Here is a 26,308-nt window from a genome sequence, read left to right on the forward strand (position 1 = left end):
AATTCCTTAAGGGTAAGATGATATCATGGTTTTTCACTTAAGGCTTGTAGTGAGCTTCAAAACAAGGAAAGAGAAACAAGGCTCAAAAGGGCTATCAAAGGAATTAATTCAAGGTAGGCTCATTTGGCTAGAGGCTTATAAGAATAAAATGCCTAAATCATCTCCCAACATGCATGTGAACCAAGAAGTATCAACAAGAATTGAGCCAAGGCTATTGTGCAAGCAATCAATGGGGCAAAGCACACCGAATAAAATAAACAATGATGGCTCAAAATCTCACCAATGGTAAATTTATCACTTTCAATTTGACCTTTCATAACTAACTTGACATGTAGAGAAGGCAAGGATTTCAATTCACAAAATGCCAAGAAACTCCTATTTCGAAAACAATTACCCATTTATTGTACATAACCCAAAATTCAAAGAGAAACATACAATGTTGTACACAAAACATAAAACCAACATAAAAATTTTAACACAAATTTAACCAAAAAAACAAAACTCAAATAAAGAACAATCTCCTCCCCCCCCCCCCCCCCGACACTTAAACAACACATTGTCCTCAATATGGCACTATCACAAGATTCAAAGCAATCAAATCGATCAATAAAATTGGACAAGTGCGTCAAAAGTAAAGAAGGAGACAGAAAAAGAAGAACTCCCTAAGTCATGGTGGAGGAAAAGTAGGGTGGAGTAAGGAAGTCTCTTCCACCACTGCGTCCACTAAAGAAGGGTTTGTGAGGAATGGCTTAAGTCGGTGTACATTGACCTTGAAGCTCTTGTTTGTGGAGTCGTTTTTTATCTCAACTGTACCATAAGGAAAAATATTAGTAACAACAAAAGGACCAATCCACTTAGACCTCAACTTACCACTCATGAGTCCAAGCCTAGAATTATACAATAACACTTTTTGCCCAACCATGAAGTCCTTCTTAATTATCATGCTATCATGGAACTTCTTGGTCTTTTCTTTGTACAACTTGGCATTCTCATACGCTTCTAGGCGGATCTCATCTAACTCACTCAGTTGCAACTTTCTTTCCTCACCAGCTTGATCCATAGAGAAGTTGCAGGTCTTTACTGCCAAGTATGCTTTGTGCTCAATCTCCACTGGAAGATGACATGCCTTTCCAAAGACAACCCGATAAGGAGACATTCCTATGGGTGCTTTGTAGGCAGTCCTATGTGCCCAAAGAGCATCATCAAGCATGGTACTCCAATCTTTCCTACTTGGCTGCACAATCTTCTCTAAAATTCTCTTGATCTCCCTATTAGAAATTATTGTCTGTCCATTGGTTTAGGGGTGGTATGGTGTGGATACCCTGTGTACAACCCCATACTATTTAAGCAAGGCATGCATTGATTTGTTACAAAAATGGGTTCCTTGATCACTAACGATTGCTTTAGGTACTCCAAACCTGCAAAACAGATTAGATTTGACAAAATCTACAACAACTTTAGCATCATTAGTTCTAGTGGGCTTGGTTTCCACCCATTTTGAAACATAATCAACTGCAAGGAGAATATAAACATAACCAAAAGAGACAGGAAAAAGGCTCATGAAATCTATGCCCTAGACATCAAACACCTCACAGAATAGCATAGGTTGCTGAGGCATTTGTTGTTGTCATATAAGTGCACTTCCTGCTCTCTGACATTGCTCACAAGTGCTACAAGTCTTCCACACATCTTTAAAGATGGTGGGCCAATAAAAGCCACAGTCAAGCACTTTGCGAGTTGTCCTTTGAACACCCAGATGACCTCCCGGTGCGAAAGAATGACAGAACTGCAGGACTGAGTCAGTCTCATGATCTGGAATGCATCATCTAATGACCTGATCACTGCACAATTTCCACAAGTAGGGGTCATCCCAAATAAAATGCTTAGCATCACTTTTAATTTTATCTTTTTGAGCCTTAGATGCTAAGGGAGGAAAAACAGAAGCAACTAAATAATTTACAATGTTAGCAAACCAGGGAGTAGAAAAAGAATCAGAAATACTATACAATATATACAAATGATCATCCGGGAAATCATCCCGAATGGGTGAGTCCTCATCAGACTCACGTTCGATCCGACTCAAATGATCAGCAAATAAATTTTGTGCTCTGCTCCTATCACGGTTCTCCAAGTCAAACTCTTGGAGCTAGAGCATCCATCGGATCAACCTAGGCTTTGAATCAGTAACTCTTAATTTATTTGTTGTTGTTGTTGAAGGAATATGTTCAACTTCTTAATCACTTTTACGAACCATTGAAAAGTGATCTTCCAATCAGGGTCATTTTTAAAGTCAAAATTAGAAGAAAAAAAACTGAAATTGCATTGCATAAATTTTCACACAATGATTATTTTACGTGTGATTTGGAAAATCTTTTGAAGTATTATAATTCAGGTAACAGTGCTTGGATAAAGTTCAACTATGTTGGTGGAAAAAATGTTGACATCAGGGTCAAATATTTAAATTTGGTCGAGGTTAATTATCCATATCCAAATACTACCAATATAAATGTGGATAGACCATACGATATACATACTTTTGAGTTTTTAAATACAATTGTTGATTTGGACTTTCCAACCATCAATTAAAGCTTAGATTAGTCTTCACATCATGATGCTATTAAGAAATATAGACCAATCTTTTGGATTGTGTCATGACACTGGACTCGTTGTCACCCAATTGGTTAATCATGTTTTAGAAGCAAAAGTCATTTCTAGTATTAACATTGGAGAAAAGATTTTCATTCCAAGCTTATCATTGACTCCATTTGATCATAGAATTTCATTTCAATTTCAATATAAACAATTTCCAATGGTGATTTCTTTTGTAATGAAAATAAACAAAAGTCAAGGTTAATCTCTCAAAAGTATTGGAATTTAATTTTCAAGACCATTTTTTTTCAAATGGACAATTGTATTTTTCAATTTTAAGGGTTACAACATGTAAGAGATTGAAGACTCTTATATGTAATGATTATGAACATAATTCAAATATGACTTCAAATGTTGTTATCGATAATAAGTCTTTCAAATTTTAAATCATGTAATGTTACTATGTATTATTTTCTATCACTATTTCTTATATACTTTTTAATATTTATTAGCATATTATTTCTTTATTTGTATACTCTTCAATATTGATTTCTTGATTTAAATTGACATGAAATTGTAGCATAATATTGAAAATTTGACACATTTCATATAAAAAACACACTGGAGCAAAGGTTTTCATTTGTTAAACTTTAAAATATAATTCATAATGTATTCCTTATATAATATCATGTATTAATTATACATTATGTTATTGCCAATATTAATCATGTAAAAATGTTATAAAAAATGGCAATCGTATAACTTAAATGATCAATAATGTATTATCAACTTCACTATATTGAATTAATTTTATTTGCATTTTCTTTGATCATGTATTTTTCGACATGCGATGAATAATTAAAGAATTACGGATCTGTTTCAACAATTTATAGTCATTTACAAAGAAAAAACTTTAAATAATGATGAGGGACCTATCACTGCAACACATGTGACTTTTAGCAACATTTTTTTTGCCTAAAACTTAGTGAAAATGTTGCTGAAAACTTTTGTCAATATTTAAAAAATATCACCAAATATGAATAACTATTACTAATATGTTTTTGCGTCATTTTATCATGTTATGTATAGTTCATGTTACTAAAACTTTTTAAACATTTTTTCTAAGTGTTAGGAAGTGTTTTTTTAGATAGTTAATTCTACTAAGTTTGTCATTTTCTTAAACTTCTAAGTGTGTATATTGGATTGACAGTGAGTTGAAAAGTACCATGATTTTTAGAAGCAGCGGATAGTTGTTTTTGTGGTAAGTTTATCATATTTTGCATTCATCATGAACTTTTACCACCAAATCATACATATTATAAGTAATGTTTACAAACATTTAAGATTACGAGACCAACAATTATGATGGTGATAAGTAGCAACCATTACATTAGATTAGCTAAGTGAGCCCTAATATAAATTTAGGGGTAACAAATGAATCCATTTATTAACTATTCATCCACAATAAATCTATCTAATCCATCCACTACAAAAAATAAAACAAATGGAAGGATTTAAATCCATCCATTTACATTAATGGATGGTTAATGATCCATCCACTAATTTTTAAAATCTAATGGATCCTCTAATCAATACTTAATTGATCAAAATTAATTCAACTTAATAATAAAAGAATTTGTGGGTAACTTTTGACAAATGTTGGCTAGGATTTTTCTTTCAATCATCTTCGGGACTATTTTTTTATAGACATCAACCATGGTTTTTTGTCCAAGTTTATTTTTCGGCTAATATCGACTAGGGCTATTTTTTGACAAAAGTCGGTTGATAATGTTTTTAGGCCAACGTCAATCGATGTTGTTTTTTGAATAATGTCGGCTAGGGTTTTTTTCAGTCAACATTTGTTGGGGTTATTTTTTTTGCCGATGTCATGTAGAGTTTTTTTGGCCAACATTAGCTTATGAACATTATCAGCCAACGTCGATTGATGTTATTTTTCAGATGATCTTAGTAGGATTCTTTTTGGCAGACTTTGGTTAGAGCTATTTTTTTGCCAATATTGTCCAGAGTTTTTTCAGCTTATGATGTCATCCAAAAAATAACCATGACTAATGTATGCCAAAAATCTTCATCAGTCAATGTCAATCAAAAACCCTAGTCGTCATCGGCCAAAACTAGTCTCGAATGATGTTGACAAAAAAAAACCTAGTCAATGCCAACAACAAAAGTTGTCCTGACTAATGTCAACAAAAGAAACATCTTGAGTCATTCGAGGTGATTGGAAAATAAAGAAATAGTGAATTTATTCAAGATAATTATGTACTTACAAAATATGGTCTTAATTCATCCTATTTCATCATATCCTGAATGTGTTATGATGATATTATTGAGGAACGTCTTTCTCAAAAATATTTTTGCTTCTCACTTCAGGCTATTAGCAATAATTTTTAATTCCTCAAAAGGGTTGATAATAAGTTTAAAAAAATAATTAATGAATAATCGACCAAAAAAATAGTCTCAATCATTGTTGGCTAACAAACATTATCAACTGACTTCAGCCAAAAAAATAACCTTAGTTGATGTTAACCAAAAACATCGGCCGAAAAATAGCTTAGGCCAATGCCGATCGAAAAAAAAAAAACTTAATTGATGTCAGGCAAAAAACATCATTGGTTGACGTCAGCAAAAAAATAATCTCAACCAATATCGACCAAAAATTAGCTTCGACTAAGATCAACCAAAAACAACCTCAATGTCTTTTGTTTTGCTTTTTGTTTGGGTTATTATTATTATAAAAAGTATTGTGAATTTTTTAAAATATATTATTTTTAAATTAAAAATAATTGTTTTTAAACATTTTTTTAGATAGATTGGATGGATATACATCCATGAAAAAAGTATTAATGGATGAATCAAATGAATGGAATTGGATTAGATCCATTAAATGATTTTTAAAGAATCAAAATGAATTATTTTGATCTAATCTATTAAAATCCTAATCAGGATGGAGCCAATTCATCTATTTGTCACCCCTATGTAAACCAAATAAAATTACTTCAGCTACATAAAATGTTTAACTATAGGCAAAATTGTAAATTTGGTCTCCCATTTTGTCTTCAATTTCGGATTTTTTCCCCAGTAAATTAATTCACAAATTTTGTCCACGTATTTATTAAAATCATGCAATATTGATCTCTCAGGCTACAATTGGACGTTGACTGTTAGCAAGTGACATTGATTGACACGTGTCAACGTCTGAATCCTTCACTACTCTTGATTCGTGTCCTTTACTACTCTGAATCTTCAGAACACTCCAGAGTATACACACAACTAATCCAAAAGAAAAAAAAAACTTCAACCCCATCAAGATTTTAGCACAAAGCCTAAAACTTTCCACAAAGTTAAAGAGACCCGGTTGTTTACTTTTGTTCATATAGCCACAAAGTAACAAGTTACTTAGGAATCAAGGTCTTGAAGTCCAAACAGTTTTCTTTTTAAATTGAAATATTTTGAAGCATCAAACATGCAGTGGCGGTTTTTGGAGATGGAACTGAGCATGCCACCCTTGTATGGCGGCAGCAACACGAGCGACACGTTCATCAGCGATGCGAACTTCGACACCAACATGGTGATCATTCTGGCAGCGCTGCTGTGCGCTTTGATATGCGTGCTAGGCCTGAACTTCATCGCGCAGTGCGTGCTGCAGTGCGGGTAGCGCTTCGGCGACGAGACGGCGAATCAGGTGACTGGCGGGGACGGGGCTAAAGCGCCGCGAGCTCAGCCGCATCTCAGTCGCAGTGTACGGCGCTGCCGACGAAAGCACGATTCCGACAACAAAGTGCCCCATATGCCTTGACGAGTGCAACCACGGGTTCCACGTGAGGTGCATTAACATGTGGCTTCTGTCACATTCCTCGTGCCCCAATTGTCGCCACTCGCTCCTCGAGAAACCCACGGTTGCGTCGGAAAGTGGGTCAGGGCAGCTTAGCGAGGTGGTGGTGATGGTGGAACGAAGTGGACATGGACAAAGTCGTAGAACGTTTGACATACCTCTCAGACATTGACACGTGTTAATCAACGTCACTTGCTAATGGTTAACGTTCAATTGTGGCCTGGGGGACCAACATTGCGTGATTTTAATAAATACGAGGACAAAATTTGTGAATTAATTTACCAGGGGACAATCCAAAATTAGAGACAAAATGAGAGACCAAATTTACAATTTTGTCTTAACTATATGCATATGAATGATTACTTCAAATTTCATAAGGGAAGACGATTCTAACACTTAGTAAGCACTACATTTTTTCATGCACCAAAGATATGCTACACTACACATAAGCATGCATTTTTTAACATAATGACCAAATCTATTACAATACAAGATGCCTTTACACAAAAAGCTATTGCTATAAAAACCTTCTGATGGGGAAGTAACGAGATGGGGAAAAACATTGAATTTACATAATTTCACTCATCCCTTACCCAAAATCTGTACACAATTGGGGGGTGTAGCGTGGTATACCATTTACTCTAATAATGCCAAACGCAGCCGGTTGGTAATTGTAAGGATCCCTCAACGAACTCAACTCAAAGATGTTAGGAAAACAAGCATTACTCTAGGCATGAGAGCATGCATAAGTAACTAGTTACAAGTGACATGTGAAAGTGCTAGTAATGATAAAATAAAAAAACTAAAATGTGTTGTCTCCAATCAATCTTCTAGTTGGTTGCCAAGTTCAAAGCACATTGTCATGAGTCTGAGATGGTCTTGGATTTGAAAAACTTTGCAACTTCCTGATACAGATTCTCTTCCTCAAATGGCTTTGAGACGTATCCATCCATGCCACATTTCACGCACTTGTCGTACGTAGCAAGGATCACATCAGCTGTCATGGCCAGTATAGGTACATGCCACTCACTGCCATTCATCTCCTCATTTGCCTTGCTCTCCATCATCCGAATTCTACTAGTTGCTTCAAATCTGCAAAATGTGTAACATCTGTTTAGATGGTTTCCCCAAGTCCATGCATATCTCAATTTTCCTCACATGAATCAACACATTTTCCTCACATGTAACAAACTCTTATGAATACATAATATGATAATACATATGGATTAAAAGTATAAAATTCCATGTATTCGAACTTTCACATCTTGCCAGCTTGGTCTATCTTTTATGGTTGGAACATGAAGAGAAGAACCATACAGAATGCTGTGAGATCAGTATCTTATTTTGCCAACCCACTTTTTCCCTATACTCCATCCTTTTTTCATTCTAAATTGAATGAGGCATCAAAAATCTTTACAACCAAGCTTAATTACGAAGCCAAAGCTATGTAGTACAAAAGTACAATTTATATTTGAGCTTATTTTAACATAATAGTCAATAATAGCCTCAAGAGGAATGCAATTTATATGAGCTGATTTTAACGCTCTCTAACACTCTTTCTAATACTCTCTATGATAGGTTGAATTTTATTGGAAATCATCAATTCTGATGGTTCCACTTATTAATCAAGAGAAAGAATTATTAAATGAGGAGTGAGTCCTACCAAAATTGGTGATTTTTAGTATATTTCAATCAATCATAGAGTGTGTTAGAAAGAGAGCGTCGCTAGCATTTCTCATAGCGTCAATCCTGTTATATGTGATGCATCTTGACAAAGGCTATACTCCCGGCTAATATTAACTAAGTGCAACTTCCTAGACACTAGCAATTAACAGGTGGACACTAAAGGCATTTATCATGTGATACACGAATCTATTAAGTATAAAATATTTCCAACATATAAAGCAAGAAAAGAAGCAATAATAGCCAATATAAATGTGTACCCGTCCATTTCTGGCATTTGGATGTCCATGAAGCAAGCATCAAAATTGTGAGGCAATTGCAGCATTTCAAGGGCGACTTTGCCACTTTCAGCACACTTCACATCAGCTCCAAACTTCTTTAGTGCACCTGCTGCAACCCTCCGGTTTACCCCATTGTCATCAACCACCAAAATTTTCTTTCCATAGAGAAGGCTATGTAGAAAACCATTAGGCATGTCTTTCCCTAGCTGCCTCTTCTTCCCCATACCCAAAACTTGCTGAAGACAAGCAGCCACCATACTAGCTCTCAGAGGCTTCATGATCACAGTATCAGTGAAACCCGTGAACTTAGCTTTATCAAATTCGGCATTACTAATATTGGTTGCCAGAAGGATCATTTTAGGCATCTTAATCGTACGACCATTATGTTTCCATGTATTGAAAATGCCATCCTCTCCAGTTATCCATGTGTCCTTCTCAACCATGATAATATCAGGCTGGAACATTCTGCCACATCCAAGTAGTTTCACTCAGTGAATAAACTGAACCAAGCAACTTAAACCATAGAAGAAAAAAATAATAGCATATATTCTTCAAATGTCATTCATTTATTAAAAAACAAATTCCTTAGCATTTGATGTCTGAATAGAAATATGAAAATAATGAAACATAGTATCTTCCATTTTCTTTTCTTTTCTTCCTCCCCTACTCCCTCTCTCGTGGAAAAAAAAAATAGTCAAAAGCAGTTTCACGATATAACTTTAAAGAATAATGCAAGCCTTATAAAGGAAAAACTAGAACAACTAAAATATCAAAATCAACATTAAGCTTTGTAAAGGCACATCCAAGAAATACACCATGAATTGATTTCAAATTGAAGATAACTGAAACATAACCAAAAGACATTTGAAACCTCACTGGGATTGAAAAATAGCTACATTGAAACTTAGCCATTGAGACATGACTATGCCATTACGCCTTTTTATATATCAAACACAAACCCTAAAATCTAGTAGTGGGACCATAGCAGAGGATAGACACCCTGATAAAACTGCAGAATATGTTTTCCAATAAACTTGCAAAGTCAATTTAAAGGTTTTTTTTTTCACAAGCATATGTTACAACAATAGCAAAATGTTGATACCACTTTGTTTATAATCACTTTCAGTTTCTTCATAATTAACACCAATTCTGTCTATAAGAAAAAAAAATCAAAATAGAGATGGAATAATAGAACTTACCCCGATTTCAAAGAACCACTCTTACCACATAAAGCAACAGCCTTACTGATCCTATTTGCAACTTTAACTAGTATCCCTAGTCTCTTCAAATGGTATCTAGTCACAGCAGCTCTAACAGGCTTCCCATCAACCACAATGACTTTCATCCCTCTAAAACTTGAAGGCAGATCTTCCAAATTTTTCTTCTTGTTGGTAACTGAACTTTTCTTAAATGCTTCACAAACTGCAGTAAAAGAAAAGGTGCTCCCAACCTGGGGTCGACTTATGAAGTTTATCTGACCACCCATTAGCTCAACCAGACATTTACTGATACTCAAGCCAATACCAGTACCCCCATAATTTCGTGAGGTTGAGCTGTCAGCCTGCACAAATGGCATGAATATCCCATCCTGAGCTGAGAAAGGAATTCCAATTCCAGTGTCCTCCACGCACACCCTCAAGGTGACTTGCTCAGAAGATTCACAAGCAGCCATTGTTTCTCTAGAAGAATCAAGGCCATATTCTTCGTCAGCGATTAGATGCTTAAAATTATCCCAACTATTCCGTTCATCGGCAGCTTCACATCCACTTAAGGTTTTGAAATGATAATCACCAGATATATGGAAAACTTCATCTGATTCTCCATTTAGAAAAGTATCGTGTTTTCCATTCATTATGGACTTTCGATTGTCTGCTAGATGAACTTTAACAAATATATGCCCTTGTTCAGTAAACTGCAAGATGTGCAAATTAATTAGTAATGTTATCAACAAGTACCTTGTGAATAAAATTTGGCGTACACAAGGGAGAGAATAAATATGAAGGATTCAAGCATCAATATCAATGCTTTCTTCCACAGCTGCTCACTGTGGGGGGGGGGGGGAGAAGAAAAGTGAAGAAGATTGAAACAGTTAGAAACTTAGAATGGCATTTCCAAATGCAAATAACATCCAACAGATGAACAAACTATGAAAATTCCACTTACTTTAACAGAGTTGCCAACAAGATTTGTTATTATTTGTCTGAATCTCCCAGGATCTCCCATGACAATATCCGGAACTTTGTCAGAAACAAACACAGCCAGCTTTACTTCCACAATTGACAATATGAGTTCAGGTTGAGGTTCAGTATGAGCATCAGGAACATGAAAATCGAGTGGCATAAGACACCAAAAAGGTGACAAAGAGATGAAAGAACAGTATAAGTTCATCAATCAAAAAAATAGAATGGTGAAATTTTATAACTTTGACAAAGCAAACCTATGATATGGCATTTATAGTAGGTTAATCAACAATTAAACATACCTCTAAACCTTTGTGTCTAGATTTCTCAGAAAAAAGAGAAAGAACATCATCAATTATGGAACGAAGATCAAATGGAACAGCCTCCAGCTCTAGCTTGCCAGCTTCAATTTTAGCACGGTCAAGCACCTCATTTATTAATGTTATGAGTGCCTTTCCACATGCTTGAGCAGTCTGAGCATAATCTCGTTGGGTTGAACTCAATTCTGTATCTAGAAGCAGAGCAAGCATTCCTACAGTAATTTTAAGTTAAATGATACCAACATCAATAGAAAAGCAAAAGTTATGAAAGCATATATCACACTTTTGTTAATAAGATAGAGAAACAGATTCTTGAAGTTACCTAAAATACCATTCATGGGTGTTCTAATTTCATGAGAGACCGTAGCTAGAAACTGAAATTAAAAACAAAATTTAGGTAATTGTGATCAGCAAGTAATCCTGGAAATAATGAACCCTGATAACAATATGCCAGAAAAATTACCTGGGACTTGGCAATATCAGCTGCTTCTGCTCGGACTTTCAATTCCTCCATTGCATGGAAATCATCTTCAACTTTGACAATATGGTTTCCAGCACCATATAAAATGTAACCCACTAAAAAAAGAATCACAAAGAATAGGAATGCCGTGGTAAGAGCTATCCAGTTTGTCGGTGCCTTCTGATGGTACCTGTTCAAAAATTTGATGATAACTATCAGTTGACAAGTAAAAACATTAAAGGTCCTTACAGAAAAAAGTACAGCAGCCAGAAGCACCTACCTACATATCATCTGATGTTTCCTGTATGGATCTCCAAAATCAAGCTTGCTTTCATGCACAAGAGACATATCGCCTTCTTCATATAGGTTCCCATACATGACTAGGGGATTAGTATAGTTTGTAATATCATATACATTCACCAAAATTGCTTGGTTACCATCAAGTTGCCCAAGTAAATTCTTTACAAGGGACTCAACATCAAAGGATCCTCCAACATATCTGATGTCAATTAGAAATTTATTCAATACATTAGGACACTAAGAAGCTTAGTGTAAACATAAAGCCACAAGATTGAAACAAGGTAAAGAGGCTTGTCGATGTAAGCAACTATAGAACTAAAAGTTAAAACTACATTTTAGACAGGACAGGATGCAAACCACACAACACAAGCATCCTGCCTCTTACATACAGCTCTGAATTCAATAATTGAGGGCCATGAAAATACAAAAACCAAAAGAACAATTTTAAAGAAGAGGAATTATTGGTAAAATAGGAATAATAAAAATTTAATTGGTTAACTATATTGAATGTTAAATAAATTGTTAATTAATAAACATTAACCAGTTAATTGGTTGTGCCATTTGCATCGCCAACAGTTGTCCTCAAACTCTCTGATAGTGATCAGGGGAAATGGCTATGGCACCCAAGGTGGTATTGATGGAAATAAAACTGGTAGCACAAAGTGGCAGGTATTGTGATACTGATACCATTAAAATGTAGTGGTCACAGCTTTAATAGTTAGCATCAGTCATGATCTAATGGAGAAAGAAGCCGCAGCAGCTTTCATTGATTAGTAGAAAAATGTGATATTATTTGACACACAGTGTTGTCATTATTATTTAGGGTATGAAAATAACATACAAGCATAACAACTAAAAAATATACTATATGTCATTTAACACAAAGAATCGCCAAGTATATCACAAAAGAAAACTTGAAAAACAAATAGAAGTGAAACTAAAACCCACCCTGCAGTTGCTTCAATGCGTTCTTCCACTGTTGGCTTCTGAGGGAGCTTAGATTTGTACACAGGGAATGTTAAAACCACACCGAGATGGTGAGAACCCAAAAGACTGAAAGGACTAGTCAGAACCGCCTTCCCAGTGGCTCTAGCCCTTAAAATGTTTTCTCGGTCCTCCTGAACATGCAAAGGCAAAATTTTGAGTGAAAATTTAACAATATATAAGCAGTAAATAGAATAATGTTCGGCAGTGTTGTAATCTACCTCCCCAGACATCATATCAAGAGACTCAAGATATGAGACAGTTTCTTGCGCGAATATCACCGGTGCATACTCATCTCTAACCAGTGAAGACTTTCTTTCCATTGTTTTTATAACCCATCCATGTTCTTTCTCAAATCTCTCCCTCTCAGAGTTAACAACTCTTTGCGCATAGGCCACACCACTCAGTAACGGCCGTTCAAATGCTGTCCGGGCAGTGTACTCAGCAAAGGTTTCCTATTTTATTATGAACAATGGATGGAGATATTTAGTTATTTACACAATTTGAGCAATAAGTAGAAGTGTGAAAATCCCAAATAGCATTTCATTTCTTTCAAACCATTACATATAATATCATGCTTAGCTTGTATCAAATCAAGATTAAAGTGGAAGATCAAGCTCTAACCTGGTCAATGGCAGAAGGGTATCTGTAGTAATGGAAGGTTGAAACAAGGATGGCAAGGGCATGGACATGGTTAACACTAACACTAAACTGGTCTTGCAACATTCTTGCCCTTTGATCACAGAGGCTACCCAAAACCTCTTTCCTTCGGACTTTAGTGTCATCATCCATTTTGCTATAGATGCACCAACTGATCAAAGCCATTAGCAGGATCCACAGCAGCAGAAACTTTGGAAGCCAAGCTCTATGAGCCTGAATGAATGTGTACTTTCTCTTAGACCCCATTTGATCATGTAACCTCAAAGCCACAGGATGGTGGCTCTGCATCTTCAAACTAAGACCCATCAGCAAGTAATTCACACTCTCCCTAGTTTCCCTGGGCTGTTATGTTCCCTTGCTCACCTTCTGCCTTAGAGAAGCCCCAAGAAGAGAAATTTATAGTTAGTGCTCACATAGTAGAGTTAGCTTTCTTTAAAGTTATGACGAAATTGCAGACACTTTTCTCTGTTGGTGCTAGAAAAGAAAAGGGATCACAGAACAAAACTCCATGTAAAAGCATCATCACAGCATTGTTTTGCGTGATTCAAAACATGAGAAAGGGCAAGCACAAACACACTAAGCATAATGAAGGATTGGCCAATTCCCTCTCTTTCTCTCTCCTAACAAGCAAAACGCACTTCATCAAAAATCACCAAAACAAAAAGAAATCAATAGAGAGAGAGGGAGAGAGAGAGAGAGAGAGAGAGAGAGAGAGAGAAAGAGAGACAAGTAACCCAGAATTAAAACAAAAAAAAAATGAAACTTTCCAAGCTCAACACACAAGCATGGGTCTCAAAAGATGGGGAAATAGCTCAAATTTCAAAGAGCTACCACATCCCTCACCACCTCGCTTTCACTCTCACCCTACACCCCTCCAATACTTGGCCTTGTTTCACACTTTTGTGTACTGAGGATCACATTAAAAAAAACAAGAGAACTCTAACCAATAATCATGCTATGTAGGCGTGAAACTAGTTCACACACCCTCTTGCATATAATATTCCAAGCCAGAGACACTGACCCCAAAACACAAACACACAGAACCCAATGAAAGAGAGTCTTAGTAGAAATGAATGAGGCATTTTTGTAGAAAAAAGGAAAGAAAGAAACAATAATGTTTATGTTTGTTTACCTGTAACAGGAAAGAAAGGGTGGCTGTACAATGAACCATAGGAACCAAATTTTGGTTGGTCCAAATCCGTGTCTCTCTCTCTACACTACACACTGCTGCTTTTATTTTATGCTACTTTTCTCTGTTGTCACTTTTTTTTATTTATATTTATATTATTAACAGATAAGAAAAAATCGAATTTGTAGGATTTCCCTTGATACGCTCGTCTCCCACGAGCTTCATGATAAAAAAAAAACTCAAAAATAATTATTAATTAATTAAGTAATACATTAGTCTATACACTACTACTAGTACCAGCCCTTCTTTCTTTCTTGCAACTCTCATTTTCTCTTTTCTATTTTCTCTATATCTCTCTTTCTATTTATGGCACTAACACTAACGCATTTCACACCAACAGTGTCTCCCCTTCCTCAGTTCTCATTGCTGAGGTGAGAAGCTGAAAATAGAAACACCATGTTCACAGGATGATGGAAAAAAGCAACCTTTGTTGACCAGTGAGTGATGGAACCAACAACAAACTGAACCAAACACAGAAAACACTGTTTTTTTTTTCTTTGGTTTATGTTATTTATTTTTTCTATATTACTCACTTCACTACTGCTCTAGAGTGCAATTTTTCTGTGTGGTCCATAAGTGGTTTTCTGATTCTCAAAATGAATCATTTTTTTCTCCCCTGGGTCTCTCACTTTTTTTTTCTTTTTACCTTTTTGTGTGTCCAATTTTAAGGGGTCGGAAGAACACAGAAAAGAGTGAGAAAGAGGTTGAAATGGAAAAAGAAAAACTGGGAAATGCCATTCACAAATCTGTGTGATAATGACACGGCGACCAGGCACGGATTTTATTCCCATGTGGATTACCGGAAATACCCTTCTGTGTCTTTTAGATTCCGTAAATGCCCTTGGAAGATAATCACGAATTATCAGCTGTCAACGCTGGTTAACAATGTTTTGAGTGAAACCAACTTATCCCCCTTTCTCTTTTTGGATAAATGTGTTTTTCCCCTTAACTTTCAGTTAAATCTAGTTTTAATTTCTGTATTTTTAAATTGCAAATGTTAACAAAGTGACAATAGTGTCCTAAGGTAATTTTTATTTTAAAAAAATCATGAAATTTCATTCATAATTGATTGGAAGATACATGAGGAAATATACTGAAAATTCTTGAGTCTAGCGTGGAATTTTGTCACCCTTGTAAGAGAGTAAGTAACGTTATTCGCTTGCCTTCTAACTAACTCAATTCTATGATTAGTGTGGTATGGATTTTGCACTAGTGAGTTTTTACATTGAAGAGTAATAACGTATTTTTTACCTATCAACTGAATTGAATGATGTTTTCTATAAAGATTTTAGTTATCAAACTTAATGTAGAATCTTATTTATTAAAATGTATAAAATTATGTTATTTATAATATTTTTTATATTTTTTTATAATTTTCATGATAAATATTTTTTTCTTAACTTTTTAACCCATGTTTTAATACGGGTTACCAATATATTTTTTTCAATTGATGATTTTAGTCCTCTAACTTTTAAAAATATGTAAAAATTTAGTTTATCTTCTAATTTTATGACAGTCAAAAACTATCAATAAATATTTAGTTTAAGCAGTAAGAGGGACCAAATTCAAATGTTTTAAAAAGCTAGAGAACTAAATTTAATTTGAAAGTATAAGGATCAAATTCAAGTTTTACCACAAGTTCAAGAATCAAATATATAATTTTTTTTCTTTATTTTATCATGATATTAATGAAAAATATCTATAATAATTTTATTAATGATTTTTTCATGCACTAGTGAAAAATATATAATTTAATTTGAAAGTATAATGATTTTTATTAATAAATATCTATGTTTGACAATCTAGTTGACCCACTTATAAGAGAGTCTCTTCTTTCAATATGTTTTTTTCATGCACAAAATTTAAATCAATACATTATTTAAAGAATTTGAGACTAATTTTATTCAAATAATTACATATCACTTCAACATATTTCTAATCATGTTAATAGAGAAGTTTATATGTCAACCATACCAAATCCATATTCATTATTGATTAATCAATTAATCAATAAATAAATAATTTATCTAATTACACTCTAATTTAATAATGATAAATTTATTATCTTTTTGTCATAGTTACTTTAAAAATTACATTCATAATAAATTCTAATTGGTTTACACTAACCATAAAACAAAAATAATAAAAATAACCTTTTAATTGGCAAGTCTTTCCATCTACCGTCACTTCGAAATAAATTAATCTTCCTTTCTTTGATGGCATATGGATTATGGACGCTTTTGGTTTGTAATGCACCCAAAAACAAAATATGGACTACGGACGCTTTTGAAAATGTAATGTCCTAAAGTTAAGAGTAAAGTGTACATCACCCACTTTGACTTTCTTTTCTACTCCAATCATGAGTATGTTTCATCTCAAATTATGCATTATTAACTGATATATGTTTAAAACATTAGTAATTATATTGATTATCATGATTGTAACAAAAAAAAAATATTAATTATCATGATAAAGTAATTTGCATTTAAATATTCTTATTGTGTTATAATATAATTATGAATTAATGAATAAATAAATAATATGTGCACTAAAAATTAAAACTCTTTATTATTATTATTTAATTATAAATCATCATATATAAAATAAATTTAATTTTATAATGAGTAATTTATTACTAATTAATTAATGATGTAAAAAATTAAATTATCAATACATATTAATTAAATCCAATATCAATATTTAATAAGTTTTTACAGGTGATGTTGCATAATATATTTTTTTTAAAAAAATCGAGTCCTAATAATGATCGATCATGGTAATGAGAAAATACGACCTTTCGAAGTTCCAATATAAACATAAAATCATATTGGAAAGGATCAAAATTCAAATAATTGAGTCCATGATCTAGAGCTCTCCTTTTGCTTTACTGAGTGATCGAGTCAAGCCACAGCAACATATCTCCTTAACCCAACAAAAAACAAGATATACCCACATTTTTTAATATAATAGTAAGTGAAGACTGAAGACCTAGGATTCTTCACTTTTCTAATTATTTAAAAATGTTAAATAACAAGGTCAATTGATAGATAGCAGCACGATGAATAAGATTCGAGAGTCTTATGTATAGAACAGTCTTTTTGAGAGAAGTAACTATGTTTACATCAGTGATTTTTACATCTAAGAAAATGATTACTTAGCTATGAATTAATGGATTTAATGGTTATATTTTATTAATGTAAAAAATTATATTATAAATTAATTACAAATTATTTTTAGTATAATTATTAAGGTAAGTTTATAAAAGTTAATAAATTTATTATATAATAATTTATAATTAAATGATAATATAAAATTATTTTAAACGGCTAACGCATATTTTTTTTTCTAAATTGAGAGATATGTTGGTCACACCACAATGAATAATTAAATAAAAAATAAATAAAGGTGTTTCCTTAGTCTGTGGTTGACAATGTTTGTTGCTTGGAAATAGGAAGTAGATGATTTTGAGTTGTTTTTATTTTAAATTTTTTTCAGCCTTGACTATAGACATGCCAACGGGAGGACATGTGTTTGGTTTCCTATCTTCATTCCCGCTTCCTCAAAATTATTCCTGTATCCGTTCTCATTCTTAATAGTTATGAAAATTTTTCCTATTTCCGTCCTCCTTGGGTATCCGATGCATCCGTACCCATGCTATAATTAAAAAAAAATACATAAAGAAGTAAATTTTAAAAAAATAGCAAAACTAAATATATTATTTATTCAAGGAGTCAATTTTAAAAAAATTGAACATAGCTAAAATTAATTTTTTTTAATGAACAAAACTAAAAAAAAATTAAATAAAATAAGGGTATTTTAATAATTATATGTGTCGAGGACAAGGGAGGATACATACAGGAGACGGGTAGATACGTACATGTACATGTTCTCATTCTCATTTTGAAAAGTCGGATATTATCTATACTTATATTCATTTTCGATTAAAGTGGGAACTCTCCGTAAAAGTTAGGACGGGTTAAGATACTACCAGTTGATTGTCGTGTCTACTTGACTGCTTATTATATATTTTTTTTTAACTTAATAAGCATCTGGTAGTGGTTGCAAGACGAGTCAATGATTTTATAATCATTGATAGGATTCAGATTGTCTATGGTTGTTTTTCAAGACTTTAGATAATTTTATCCGTTAAAACACCTATTTTATTTATAAAAAGATAAAATACACAATACAGAAAGTTGAAGTTGATGGATGACAGTTGAATATTCAACTACAAAGAATTAGCTTCCCGTCAAATACTCAAATGTATATAAAAAGTTTGAAGAAACTGTCATTTTTGTCTCTGAACTAAAATTAAGAAAATTATAGATAAGTCTTTGAAATTACTATATGTTAGAAAGAGAATATTAGCATTTATAATTAATCTTAAAATATATTTAAAATATAACTTATTTTACACAGTCTTTTTATAAAATAAGTTTAAGTATATTAGTAAATTTAGGAAAGTATTTGTAATAAATTATAAAAAGGTATATTTTTTTAACTATATTATTTGATGTGAAGTATTCGTTAGCTTCATATATAACTAATTTCGTTAAAGAATATATTGATTATCACCAGGAAGATTTTTTATTTTTTTTACCAATGAATCACTAAGTAATTACATAAAAAAATTTAACACTACACTTTAATCCAAAATTTGGAGACTAATATTTGTAGATCTTTTTTACTCAATATGAGATTTCACCACCTCATATTTGTAATTAAAAAATTATACATATGTGAATGTGAAACTTATTTTTATTGCAAGAAAAAGAGGGGCGTGTTGGTCATCTTTAGTAGCATTAAGTGGCTCAACAAACAGTTGTCTAGAGTAAACTTGCAATGTCATAGGTAAGGTTAAGGATTGTTCAGTTGTTTTTTCCTTTGTTTTCTTCTTACCCTTTCCTGCACTTTATCATTACCAAGGATATCACTTTAGTTAGCACTTCAAATTTTTTATTGTTTAGTTTGTCAATTTATGGGTCAAATCCTTGCTATAGAAAAAGGTTTCAAAAAATAATAGAAAAAGAATGCACTTGCAAATTGCAACGGATAGTCAAGACAGGATCAATGGCTTTGAGTGAAAAGGCAATGGGTCCTGGCTCAAAATTGACTAGTTTTGAGACAAATGTGTTTGCTATGGAAAGCAATACCAACACTATACCTTGTGTTTGCTATGGTCTTGGGACGACAAAAGTGGATTGCACTGCCCATGCATTTCTGCTTGGGATGTTTTCTTTTTCCCATCAGTTCATTAAAACTGCAAAACAAAATTTTAAAAACACTCACACGAACTTTTTTTATCCGTACATAAGAATTGAATTCAAGTGATAGGATGTTTTACAACAATTTATGTACATTTGTTCAATCAATTCAACTAGACCAAAATAAACTTTTAGGGACTATCATATTATCCACTTAAAGTACATGTATTTCAACATTTGTGGTGGCCTTGGTCATGTGTAGACTAGTGGCTAAAATAGCACATCTTAGAAAGAAAGCATGTGTTTTTCTCTGTTCAATAGGCCTTGGCCATCGTCATGTGCTAATGTCCATGGCTATGTAGCCTCCTTCACCAGTCACATGGGACAGGTGTCTGTTCGTCACTCTCTTTTGTGCGAGGATGTTCCATTCTATATACCTAAAAATGGTCTTCACCTTGCATTGGCTTCCTTGTCGTAAGTTTGTGTGGTCCCCTGAACTTCTTGTTACTGAGCCATGTGAGCCTTCAAACTCTACTAATTCAATGAATGGCTAAATAATCTTGTGACCTCTTTAGAAAAGATCATACTTATTATGACCTTTTTTTTTATGCAAAATTGTTTTTCTCATACGTAATTAGGAGATATAACCATGGAAAAATAAACTATTCTTCCAAGGAATACTATTTTGAGTTAATTACCAAATTTAAATATTATTCTATTTTAAGATTAATTATATAGTCTAAATATTGACTTCAGTTACCAAATTACATAAGTATTTCTTTTAAAATCGAATAATTATATAATTTTATATTGCGATTCCTTGAACTCCAAAATGTTAATTCTTCACATACCACCGTTTACCAAAACGAAAAAGGATAGGGGCAAAATATGCTTATGGGAATCAAATCCTGGCCTAAAGATTAGAACATAGAATCATGGTTCAAGCTAGTGGACGTGTATCAGCATAAATAAGAATTGGTACAGCATATATCTTCCATTTTCTACAAATATTTTTAATTATGGTTGTAATTAGTAACAGTTGCACGTGTTTATAAAGTTGTTTCTTTTCTAGCACACGGTGAAGTTCTCTTGCATTGGTTGAGAATTCACATTAATATTGTGATGAAACGAGGGGGGAGGAATAATTATTTAAGTAAATTCCATGATATAAAAAAGAAAACGAGGAAGTATATTAGTGATTTAAGGAGAGTTTAAATAACAATAACGTGACATTTTTTCCTTTATTCTATTCTTTTAGCATTGGCCACCCTTTATTTATATATATATATATATATATATATATATATATATATATATATATATATATATATATATATATATATATGATCTCATTTTATTTCTTACTAGCCTGTAGAGGACGCACGGGTTGTAAGCTTATATCTTTAGCAACTGCCATTTAACTTTTTATCAAGTATTTAGGGAGTATATAGAGAATGCTGAAGCCACAGAAAAAACCACTTTTGTGGTCAAACTCAAAATCTCAGTCACCTCCTTTTGAAAGTCAACAATATAAAAAAATAAAAAAGCAACATACTCTGATGCTAATAAGATGGGAAACTCAAAACTGCAAAACATACAATTTGATATTAATTTATTTCTAATGATTGTTACATATTTGATGTGCTTTCCTTTGAAGTAACAGAATACATAAATGGGTTACGAAGTATCAAAGTTTGGTTTTTCCTTTAAGCATCAGTTCACTGCTTGAAAGATAATGTATCAATTATGAAATAAACTGAAAGAACAGACCTCAATTCGAATGCCACAGCCTCTTAAAAGGACTACATTTGCTATGTTCTTTCCTTCTGCAGCACGTTTAGCATTCACAGGATGAGAAACCAAAATTTTTGTTATTTCCTTGGACAACTCGTTGACAACAGCGGCACTGTTCCTTGCTTCATGGGAATCATCTAAAGCTTCTGCTTTCAAAAGTATGTGGTTGTCCTTCAATGGGTAGATAAGAATTGCTAATTTAACTCTGCATAATTCTTTATCATTAGCAGCAAAGTGAGGAAGTAGATTAAGAACCAACTTACAAATGGTTCTCCTTTAGAAGTGGGTCATGATGTGCTAAAAAGGAGCATGCATTGAAATGAATTATTTGTTGTTAACTCCTATATTAATAAATTTTAATCTCTCGTGAAGGACTAAAAATACACAACTTTTGTAATTTTAAAAAGACTATAAATAGATTAAAAGAAAAAAAGAAGCATTGAAAATCTAACAAAACACATAACAGCATAATGAGGATCTCCAAAACACAACCAGCATTATGATGATCTTATGGTCCCTCCACACATTATTTTCCTATATTTTATCATCTCAATAGAAAAATTGCTAAATTCAAATTAATGTATATTCAGAGGAGGGAGAGAGAGGCGAATTTTGGTGGGTGAGACTGCAGGTCACTTGGTCTATTTTCCTCCTCCTAAGAATAAAATCAAACATTATTAAAATAAAATATATAAGTAAAAGATAAATCTTAATTTACAAACTGATATTTTAAAGCTAAATTAGACCTAAATCTACATTTTTAAAATTTTCTTGAAGTTTCTAACGTTGATGCATTGTAGAGTTCCTGATAACCCTCAACCAAAGGTAAAATACCTGATTTGCCTTGACACGACTGCAATTATTTGTAGATTAAGGAGGTCAAGGAGAAGATGAAAGGAAAGATCAACACTTCAAACATATCTGGGAACTGACTGAGGCACCAAGTGGAGCCATGATCTAATTTTTCTTTCAATTTCTTATAATTTATATTCGCCAGCCATAGATACACAAAAAAAGAGTACAATTACCCTTGGTATAGTTTGGTTGTTTGTACCTATATTTTTTATTGTTTGAAGGATCTTGTGGTAACATTACCTCAGGGCATATTTGAAGAATGTTGTCATTTTTCTGCTGTGTACCGAGCAATAAAATGATCAAAATTCAAGGCAATGACAATGAAATTAACCTCAACTGTATACCAAAAGATATCCACCTCATATGCCGCTTGGGGCTATAATCTACACATAAAGGCACAACTAAAAATCTATCGAGGACCACGTAGAGAAACTAAAGCCACCAATAAGTGTAAAATGCTCAGATCAAAGATACCCCACCAATAAAAATGAGATTTTTATTATATATGTATGCAAAATTATGAAAGGAAAGGTATATTTGTTTGATAATCCTAGCTGTCAAGGAATTACTTTTTATAACCATTAGATTAAAAAAATAAGAGGTGATATAAGAAGTAACTTTTTAAAAGTTATTATATGTCTTGAAGTTTCCGAATAACCCGTCCAAGATAACCAACAGAAGCTTCTTTCTCAGAATATTGTCGAGAAATTATAACAGCAAAATGCGCAAGCTTGAGAAGGTTGATTTTGGTCTCAAAGTCTGAAATTGTGATATAATAGGAATGCATTGAGGAAATTCATTTTCCAAGTACCACATTCCAAAGCAACACGCCACATTGACATACAAATACTTTGAGCCTAGGAAGACATATATACTAACTTCAGCAATACAACAGTAACATAATCAAATTTAAGAAGTAATAAGCAATATGTGACCAATGTTTTGCATTGGCATAATAATCATGATAAACACATAAAAGCAGGTAATTAAGGAAGGGCAAAAAAATGAATGGTTCCTGTTTTGAGTAGGGATGTGGGGTGCAGAGCAGAAGAGACTTTAACAACAAAAGATGACATTAAGCTTTAATGGAAATATTTCAAAATTATTATGTGTAAATTGAGGCGTAACATAACATACAAATTCAAACATATTTTATCAATAAGCATACCTTCTATAACCAAGCCATAGTACATCATGAACAAAAAGTTGTTCCATGGGGAACTGGTTATCTGTTCAAGGATTACCTAATAACAGTATATTTCATTCATGAGAGCGTTAGTAGAAACTTGTACCCGAGCCAAGGAAATTACAAAACATAACACAATACAAAATATTGTCCCTATAAGTGAAAGAGCCAGAGGCCAAACCAATAGACAACCACATTTAATCAAAAGGACACTTTTGTTTTGGGAGGGAAGACCTGCACCTGTTACCAAGAACAACATGCAACTTGACAATGATCTTTTCTTCTTAAGGAGTAATATTACCTCTCTTCACATTTGATCTTAAGTAGTTGATCCACCTCAGTCTACAACTTTTCCCACATCTTAACAAACCTTCATATGTACAAATACATAGTTCAAATCATTAATTAACCGGTCAACACAAACAACAAAAACAAAGCCTCATAATTAATTCCACAAGGTAAGATCAGTTACATGATACCATTCGGCTCAGTTAAATACTAAAAAGTTTCAAAGATGTAACCAATGAACACAAACACAACGTGAATCAGAGAAACCATTTGAGTCATCAACATTAAACCACATCTAAGAACATACCAAATCTACACAAATTCCACCAGATCTACAACCTGCAAGAAAAAAAAGAAGAAAAAATAAAATGATTATTCAAACCCGTGGTAACGTGGAATAACAGTTCCATCAGGGACTTGAGCCAGTAAAAAATTCTTTAGTTAATAACATTATTGTAGAATAAATTGAACCAACCTTGCCAACCAAATCAGGGGCAATAATGGTGTTCACATTGTCCACAGCTTGCATGTGCAACAAAAAACCATGTAAAAATAAACTGTTGGACCGAGAAATCGCATACCCATCACCAGGTTCCTTGGAAAACAAGTGACCTTCAGAAAATATTCAAACCAAAAAAGAAAAATACAAAAAAATCAACACAAGCAACGGATATAGAACATACCAAATGTACACAAATTTCACCAGATCTACAACCTGAAAAGATAAAAATGCAAGAAAAAAAAGAAGAAAAAATATCAGATATGAGATTTTAGGATAAAAAAGTTATCTCGTGAAGCGTTGCCACAAACCGGATCGCAAAGGTGAAACCCTAATCCTAATTCTCCTTCCCCCCTTCCACATCAATTCAAATCTCTAAGTTGTGGATCCTTATTTTTCCGATTTTATTTTTTTGTATTTTAGAATTCTCCAAGGTTGTCGTGCGTACTACAATTGCTTAGTTTCTTTGTGAAGCACTCCACGGGAGAGAGAGAGAAATGGAAAGATCGACAAAACAATTTTGTGGAAAAAAGCAAAACCACGTGAGGGAACGTAGCACTGACATGACCCGTAAAGCTTTCCCACAAAACCACGTGGGAGAAGCAATGCAGCTACACCAAGCCACCAAGACACATGGCAGCCAGGTGCCAAAAGACCAAGGCCAAAGCTGAAGGGGTAAAAGGAAATAAAAACCAATAAAACTGTCAGGTGTCAAAAGTTTAAGATGGGGCATTTCAAGGTTTTTACCCTACTCCAGTTTTTTTATTAGATAGATATTGATGATTTACTCTCTTAGTTAAATATTCATTGTTGGCCCATATTGAGGCAGAAATTCTTCCTTGTCTTTATTGTTAAAACTTTCTATTCCTACAACCATTTTTCTAAGTTCATCCACAACTTTATTAGAAATATTTGTTTTGACAAAATAATCCTACAATTTTTTTTTTGTTTGGTTGTTATTTCTAAAAACTCTAAAACCAACATTTTTAGTCTATTTATATGACATATTTGTTAATGGTCTAATTTAGTTGGTTGAGTAAGATCTATGAGGTATTATGAACCCCTAACATTATCGTTGATTCTCACTGATAAAAAAATATAACATTATCTTCTATTTATATGACACCTCACTCTCAATATTTTGAACATTAAAATTAAAATAAATCTATTCATTTGTCCAAAAGAAATATTAGGTACTAAGATTTTAAGTTGGGAAATGCTACTTGTACAACTAAGAGAAAGAAATTTAAAATATAATAATAAATAAGGTAACAAAGAAAGACAAATACACAATGTTATGTGGAAGTTCCATATTCATTCCCTCCAAAATAATAAATATAATCAAAGTCATTTTTATTTTTTATTCATTAGTAATAGTTATCTTCTAAATAATTACCTTAATTATAATATATTTTTCAACCGAATTAATAAAAATTAATAAAAAATATTTTGCAACTAAAGTTTTACACTAACTATTATATGAAATTAATTTTTATTTTATTTTCTTATATATGTTTTATTTGTTGTATATGTTAGTTCAACAATAATATGACAAATTATTATATCCTTTATAGTGATTATTATAAAATAATAATACAAAATTATTTAATAACATTTTTTACTATACTAAATTTCAGACTTTGTAAATGAAAATTATACAAAAACTTTATATTATTGATGAAAATGTATCTCTCCGTAAATATTTGGTTGAAATTTAATCAAGTAAAAACATTTATTTATTTATTTTAATAAATTTTCATTTCAAGTGATATTTATTCATGAAAAATATTTAATGAACTATTATAAATTAATTATACAAATTTATTTGATAACATTTTTTACCATACTAAAATTTGGACCTTGTAAATGAAAATTATCTAAGATTTTATCATTGATGAAAATATATCCTTCTATGAACATTCGATTGAAATTTAATCACAAAATAAATATTTATTTATTTAGTTTAAATAAGTTTCATTTCTTATG

At 32.7% G+C, this 26,308-nt stretch overlaps 1 protein-coding gene and 1 long non-coding RNA gene across 4 annotated transcripts; both read right to left on the reverse strand.

Moving 5' to 3' along the window:
* Positions 1–6,871: 6,871 nt before the first annotated feature.
* Positions 6,872–15,160, reverse strand: LOC114419322 (histidine kinase 4-like). 3 transcript variants are annotated; one of them, XM_028384977.1, is made up of 12 exons: positions 14,440–15,160; positions 13,272–13,673; positions 12,869–13,102; positions 12,612–12,781; positions 11,644–11,862; positions 11,367–11,553; positions 11,226–11,277; positions 10,886–11,115; positions 10,567–10,665; positions 9,603–10,315; positions 8,383–8,868; positions 6,880–7,531 (listed from the first exon to the last, which is right to left on the reverse strand). In XM_028384977.1, the coding sequence occupies exons 2-12, from the start codon at positions 13,611–13,613 to the stop codon at positions 7,300–7,302; spliced, it is 2,964 nt and encodes a 987-aa protein (XP_028240778.1). In that variant the 5' UTR covers positions 13,614–13,673; positions 14,440–15,160; the 3' UTR covers positions 6,880–7,299. The 3 variants fall into 3 exon arrangements, with proteins under 3 accessions (XP_028240777.1, XP_028240778.1, XP_028240780.1); XM_028384979.1 differs by having other exon boundaries at positions 13,272–13,677; XM_028384976.1 differs by lacking the exon at positions 14,440–15,160 and having other exon boundaries at positions 6,872–7,531; positions 13,272–14,412.
* A 6,126-nt stretch (positions 15,161–21,286) lies between these two features.
* LOC114419323 lies at positions 21,287–24,845 on the reverse strand. Its single transcript, XR_003668236.1, has 3 exons — positions 24,507–24,845; positions 24,299–24,418; positions 21,287–24,162 (listed from the first exon to the last, which is right to left on the reverse strand). It is a non-coding gene; the product is annotated as an uncharacterized LOC114419323 (long non-coding RNA).
* Positions 24,846–26,308: the final 1,463 nt, after the last annotated feature.

This window comes from Glycine soja, chromosome 7 (assembly GCF_004193775.1).
Source record: "Glycine soja cultivar W05 chromosome 7, ASM419377v2, whole genome shotgun sequence".
Classification (NCBI taxonomy): Eukaryota; Viridiplantae; Streptophyta; class Magnoliopsida; order Fabales; family Fabaceae; genus Glycine; species Glycine soja.